This window comes from Lepisosteus platostomus, chromosome 17 (assembly GCF_059453375.1).
Source record: "Lepisosteus platostomus isolate fLepPlt1 chromosome 17, fLepPlt1.hap1, whole genome shotgun sequence".
In the NCBI taxonomy this organism is placed as follows: domain Eukaryota; kingdom Metazoa; phylum Chordata; class Actinopteri; order Semionotiformes; family Lepisosteidae; genus Lepisosteus; species Lepisosteus platostomus.
Genome location: NC_142627.1, coordinates 19,072,995 through 19,080,154, shown reverse-complemented (window position 1 = coordinate 19,080,154; position 7,160 = coordinate 19,072,995). Strand labels below are relative to the sequence as shown.

The 7,160-nt window shown below is 37.2% G+C and overlaps 1 protein-coding gene across 1 annotated transcript; it reads right to left on the bottom strand.

The window, feature by feature from the left end:
* Positions 1 to 353: 353 nt before the first annotated feature.
* Positions 354 to 6,150, bottom strand: cox7a2l (cytochrome c oxidase subunit 7A2 like). The gene is made up of 3 exons (XM_088609845.1): positions 5,979 to 6,150; positions 3,800 to 3,934; positions 354 to 2,455 (listed from the first exon to the last, which is right to left on the bottom strand). Exons 1-3 carry the CDS (start codon positions 6,048 to 6,050, stop codon positions 2,315 to 2,317), a joined length of 348 nt encoding a protein of 115 aa, XP_088465971.1. The 5' UTR covers positions 6,051 to 6,150; the 3' UTR covers positions 354 to 2,314.
* Positions 6,151 to 7,160: the final 1,010 nt, after the last annotated feature.

The following is a 7,160-nucleotide window of genomic DNA, read 5'->3' as shown; positions in this document are numbered from 1 at the left end:
ACTGAAGGGCCCATCGCATAGCAGTGAAGAAACTAAATAAGCAATTGCTTAATTTAGTTCTCTGTGTGGATGGCTCTCATTATAAATAAAACCTGTGATCCTCCATTGACATTCAGCACTCCTCTAAGCTTGAGGGGGTATGCTTTGTTTCACAAAGCAGGGAAAACTGTATGAACCAGTCTCCTAAGGGACAGCATGTGTCAACACTCAGACTCTACATTGCTGCCCCTAAGGAACACCCACTCAAGGTCACAGGGCAAACAGACAGAGGTCAAGGTAACTACACAAGTGGAAAACGTAGACATGACAGGTTCTCAGTCTTATGTAGAAATAACGCACCTTCTCTGTGGAGATACAAACCTATTTTTGGATTTTATTTCATCAAGATTATCTTATTTGCACACAAATATGGCAAAATGTTTAAAACACAAATAATAAAATAACATCAACCAAACACAAATGTTCAGGTTGCAGTCAGATAAATGATAACTTCTGGTTCAAAGGTGTATTCCTGTAACTATTGATACACCACACCAATGCCTAACCTGTTTTACAAAACATGGAATGGTTTATCATGGACTTTACTGCTTGCAATGTTCCACCTTTTCTGCATTTATCTTTTAGCATGTGGTGTTTCTTTAAACTTTGATCAATTTGGTTTCCCTTTTCAAAACACAAAATTTCTAAAAAAATCAAGCCGAGCTGCTTTTCATTTAACTTCTCAACAGCAGTGTTGTACCTGATCAATCCCTCAAACACAGTTTACAGGCAACACTGATCACTAATCCCAGAGCCTGTTTAATTTAACCTGTTGCAGTCATACAGTGTGGCAACTCATCTGCATGCACAGTCGTACATTTATTTTCGCCAGCTGATGAATGAGATGAAAGAATGGAGATATCTATGGTGTTTAATAATGACTATTACAATATTTAAAAAAATACTCAGCAATGGTGAACATCTTACATCTTGTGGGTAATAACCATTTTCGTCAAGTGATCTAGTGAAGATCTAATACCTGTTAATTGATTAAAGGAAGGGATGTTGTAGTAAATTATGCAAATACAGAACACTGTATACATAATAAACTACAGCAAATTAAGCATTAGGAACTCATTCACTACATGTATTTTTATTGCAATATTTTAAACCAAAGAGTTAAATAAACTATTGTACAAATGTGCCTTTAAAAATAAATTTACTCTCCCCAAAAAGACATGGATGCAAGAGAAGCATCCTACGATATAGTCACAGTATAACACAGATCCGGACACCTTTATTCTACAGCAGCTCACTCATTATTGTACAATAAGTGGAATTAATTATTGTAAGAATCAGTGGCAACAATGTAATATTACATACACTTTAACATGTAGAATTCAATTTTGGGCTGCTAAGCCATATCGCTGTTTATGATTGCCTTTGGCTTTTTAAAGAAAACCTAAACCCTTTTGACAATAAATCTTTTAATTTTCTATCTCTCAAGTCGAGTGATTTCTTCTTGCAGCCATTAGTTAACATGCTGAATATAACATTTTGTAGTCCCAAACCATTTATCAATCCAAAATACATCAGAACATCTGCAAAATGCAAAAGGTGAACCATCCATTGCTAGACACAACAACACACTGCTTGCATAAGAACACGGACTGTAATGTGAATTGATCCCTGCATACCATGGTGACTGCCACATCGATTTCTCCTTGGGTTCTGTTAATTTCAGGTTCAGGTGTTCACATTATAAACAGCTCATTTCAATGTGAAGTAGTCTGAAAGGCTGAGAGGGTAAGGAAAACAAAAACTAATCTTTTCTAATTGTGGTAGTTAACATTGTACTTGACCCTGCTATAATATTTAAATGTAATGGCTTCTTGGGGTTAAGAGGCTGTTCAAAACCATAATGTGAATGGGCATTTTCCCTAAACATTTGCTTTTAAACACAAACAATGGTACCTGCCTTAACAAACCCACCAACATCAAGATCCCTTTCAGTGAGGCCTGACTAAGAGGAAAGGACTTGCCATCAGTGCCTTTTCACAGCTCCACGCAGGCAACCATAACACCATAATAACACTAATCAAGGCAATCAGAATTGTTCTGCCATTCACCTGGGTTCTTAAAGGATGCCCTCTGAAACTGAAAACAAAAGCTGTCAGAAGGGAAAAACAACTGGTTCTAAAGAAGTGGGGTTATATACAATATTAACAGGCTAATCATGGAAACGAGGTTGTCGTTGATTGGGATTCCTGTCCAGTGTCATTGTCATTAGGGGTTTTATTAACACCAGATGAGAGGACGGTCAGGGAGACAGCATTCACTTCTTCCTGGGCTGGGAGGCCATGTAGAGAGCAATGAGGCAGTAGAGGGTTCCTCCTATTGTGAGAGCCATGGTGGTGCGGTACAGCAGCTTGTCAGGCATTCCCCTCTTCAGGTGTACCGGCACCCCGTCGGACCTCTGGAGAGAGAGTGTGGGCATCAGCAGGAGAGCTCTGAGCTGCTTCACGATTTCAGTTCAAACACGAAACTTGGTTTTTAGTCAGTTAAAATCTTGAATCTTGCAGCTGATATTTTCCATTTTACCTGTAGTTATTCATATATTATAGTCCCCAAAACAAAAAAGCAAAAAAAGTCCCCAACTTCAGTCACATTTGTGACTCTGTTAAAAAAACAACGAGATTGATATTTGAAGTTGGTCATTTTAAACTGATTTTGTCACCTTGTGTTATTACGCTGGTGGGATAGGTCAGTTCAGTTTATTGTCATATGCACAAGTGCAATTAAATGCTTATTTGCATGTATGCTCCAGTGGAAAGCTTATCCATTTAAAGCAACAACTGTCATCTATTTTTTTCTTCATTACACACTTTTAATCCTAAATTACATGACAGGGTAGTTGTGCTCTAACAACAATATAGAAAAACCAAACCGTAGGAAAGTACCACAAACCCACACTGAAGACATGAGACAAAGCAAGATATTGTGATTTTAAAAACCCCATTACAACATGGTGACCCAAATACAGAATATTGCAATTCTGTGCACTTCAACAGATGCTTATTCACAAGACATCGAGTATTCATTCTGAGTATTACCCTCTGACCACATACTCAGCCTCTTCTATTATCTAGTTTATCTATTTTAATACTATCACCAAATACCAAGCAAAATACAACAGATTTCCATAACCTTTCTATATACTGTCACGCGTTCATTAAAAAAGGAAGTTTTAAATAAGAGATTATCTTGCTCTTTACAAATATTCTTAATTTCCCATTGTATCATTGAAGATCTTTTTTTAACAGGTGAAAAACATAAAGCACCCTGATGTGTTAAATAGTTAACAGGTTTAAACAAGCAGATTAACATACAAGACAATATTATATCACAGTATATTACACAATATATTGTGTGCAGCAAAAACATGTTAATAAGCCTACACATACAGGACATGACATTTTCAAAACAGAATAAGCTAATTTATAGTTGTAGTGCCTCTGAAAACAGAAGAGAAATGTATAAAGAGACCTCTCTCTAGTGACTAAGAGAGTGAAAAAATAAAAAAAAGACTAAGAGGGTCACTACAAACAAACTTTCACATGAATGGGAAAGAAAGTGGCTTCAAGTTCCCTGTCTGCAATAAGATATCCAGTCATACTGTTAAGGCAGATTCACCGGGATCCTACAAAAAAAAGGCTGGAACAGATACTCAAAAAATAATGTAACAACCAAAATGGCCTACTCTCATTTGCAATCATTCTAATATGCCTGCCTGAGAGCAGAACAAAGAGATTTGTTTTACCTGAAATAACTTCTGGAGATCAGGGACTCTGTTGGCACCGAGGAACTGGCCAGCTTCTCCCGACTCGGACACAATTCTGGTTGGGGTGGCGAAGATCATGGGCGGGGGTTCTGCTGGTACAGCTGGTCTCAGCCCCTGAAAGACAACATCCTTCATTGTCGGCATGAAAAGAGAAACTATACATATAGATTAACACTGCTGTATTCAACTAATTCTTTGAGTTACGGCACTCTGACACTACAATTTCCATTCTTTTGAAAATCATACAAAAAATGACAAGGTTTTATCATCAACTAACACACTGTGGCTACTCAGCCACAGTGACAGATTATACAACCTTTAGATGGGTGGATTAAGTCCTAACCTCACAGACTTTATTCAGACTCTTTCCTCTTAGTCACAGTCTGAATATCAATAGGCCTGTAGCCTCATCTACAACGGAATGACCTTTATAATAATGGACTGTTCTATATAGGCTATGCTAAATACAACATTAGTGGGATGATTTGAACTATGGTTCACCTTTACCTTTTGCTTTTCTCCAGCAAGTTTTTCTTTTTCAAAAGTCTTTTAGTCTATTATATCTAAAGAAGAAACTTTTGAAATGTCACTGAATATTTGAAATGTTCAATTAAATTTGTCCTTGACTGCTGTGAACATTTGGGATGTAAAAAGGTTGGATTGTGCTGGATTGTGTGTCCTCTCCTCCTTCACCCCTGCACTCCCTGTACCTGCCAGCACCCAGCTCCACACATCACTGCTGTCAGGAGCCAAGGTCACCTTGCCAAACAACTTTGTTTGCTTAACAATACTCCCCAGCTCCTGTCAAGCACTATTTACAGTTTAGAGAAAGAAGCTCCCAGCTGAATCAATGCCTTGCTAGAATTCCACTTGATCAGAAAGAGAAGCTGAGCATTTATGACTCCACAGAGGATTAGCAATGGTAAACTGTCTCTCAGGTACATTTACTCTAATATGTTGATACATTGTGAAGAACCAACCCATTACGGTGCTGAAAAGATTTACATACTTCTGAAGATGTCTTGCAAAAGGATCGGAAATGTAAACGTTTAGTCAAAGGAATTTATTTAAGTCACTGTAAACCATTCAAGTTGCGAACTTGCAAAGTGTTTTGGGTTCTTAAAGTGACACTTTTAAAAGATCTATTTGAAAGAAATAAGTCCTGTATTTCTACAGGAATCGTGACTCTACAATTGTACTACTTGCTTGCTGTGGTCTAATTGAGATCACTACTGTAACACTGACTTTAATCATACTGTTTTTAAACTCTCCCTGCATTCAACTCATTTCAATCAAGTTGTGGCTGAATCGCGGGTGCTTTTTCATCACAGCAACGCAACGTCCTTCCAGGGTAATCTGAGAGGTGAAGGGCACTGGCCCTTGTCTGGATTCTTAGTATTAATGCCACAATGAGTTTTCATGGGCTGAATTTATCATCATAGTAATGTTTTACAGGCGTATTCGATTAAGATTAAGACCAGAAGACACAATATCCGTATAAAATACAAAAAGTAAACCACTTGATATTGATGTCCTTTAACGTCCCAGGGAGTATTGTCCTACAGAATCACAGCAAAAACGTCTAATCCAAAAACATCAAATACATATCGTAAACACACTGAATTTGTTTAGATCACAATGTGAAAAACATTAAGCAAACCATGTTCTGCCCTGGTGTAAATTTCCACTGAAGAATACTTTGACAGAAAATGAAATATGTTAAGAATTTGTACATTACGATTCCATATATAGCTGCATACTAAACGGGGATAGGCAACCTATTCTTCCAGTACAAGCTTTTTTCTGGTTTTAAGTTCTATTAGCACCAGATTCCAACCTAAAAATGATCAGGTGTTACTTCGTATCCACTTAATTAACTAGATTAAGTCATTTAATTCTGAGATGGAATGAAAACCAAAGCAAGGAAATGACTACCTCTGTACAATTACAATACCGTCCATATCTTTGATCAAAATCAAGAAACAGTTGCCATGATAATCCACGGTGAACCGGTGAAGTCGTGCATCGTCATCATTATAAAGAAAGTTGTTAACTGGACATTTTTCATTCATAATCCTCACACTTGGCCTCTGTGAAGGTCACTGCTACCCTTGTAACCTCGCCTTTCTGACTTTACAATAACCTGATTTACACTTACCTGGGGGCTGTAGGCTGTTGCCGGTGCCGCTCCCGTAAGCCTTTGTGTGAATCCACTAAATTTGTAATACATTTTACACTTTTATTGCAAAATAAAGAGGTGCGTGATCCTCCACCACAAGCCACCTACACTCAGCGACCGGCGTAGGGTCGACCCTCCGGAGCTGTCACACACTAGTGACGTTGTGAGCTGGCTTCGCCTGCCTGATTGAAAAACAAGAACATTTTGTAGCCTGCACATCGCTTCACTGATTATATTTTACTTTTAGACATAACGAAATTATTTGTTTTGTTTATTTAAAATTATTCACGCGTTACTTTATTTTTAATTAAAATTATTTTTACTTTTTCAGTCAGGCAAAACTACCTGATAATATTGAGCCGTCATTACAAGGCCAGACAGTATTTAGTGAGCTGTTTGTATGTTTGTACAGTATGTTGTGTCGATTGATATAGAATATATCAATCTAGAATATAGATTGGTTAAATAAAAAAATAATTGTTCATTTTATGAGCTCTGTATGAACTAGGCGATTTTGTTAAATAAATATGATTAGTTTAAAAATTACGTTAAATGTTAGAGCGAGGTATGTCCCCATGGAAGGTTTTTAATGAAGAAAGTTTTCTAATTGAATCGTATCTGATTGAACATACTGTATGCTATTTAACTGGAATACAAACTGATTGAAATATTGTTCACAAAACAAATCTGCAGTCAAACCCTTGGCTAGGCATACATAGTTCTTTATAGATGGAAGTTGCTCTTGCTATTTATCCCTATTCTGTTCAACGACTTCTTTCGTGCTTATCCGCCTTGTGGTGAAACTGTTAACGGTATAAAGTAGCCTGAACTGCCCTTTGACGAGGGTCTGATCTCGGCGTGAAACAATTTCAGATATAAGGTGAAAGAAGATGAATGCATTTATTCAAGATTGCCTGAGTTAAACGTCTGGAGATAGCCTCAAACACATGCAGATATAAGTCCATTTCAGTTATTTAAAATGAATTTGAAATACATTTGGCGTTTGCCTCGCACAGAAAGAAGGCGGATACTAAAAGGTAGAAAAAATACACAGACCTGTAAATTATGGGTATTGGTTGTGCTAAGTAAAAGTTGAATTATAAAGGAAGGAGTAACTATTATTTTGGAAACCTATATACGACATCAACTTACTTCTTAAAT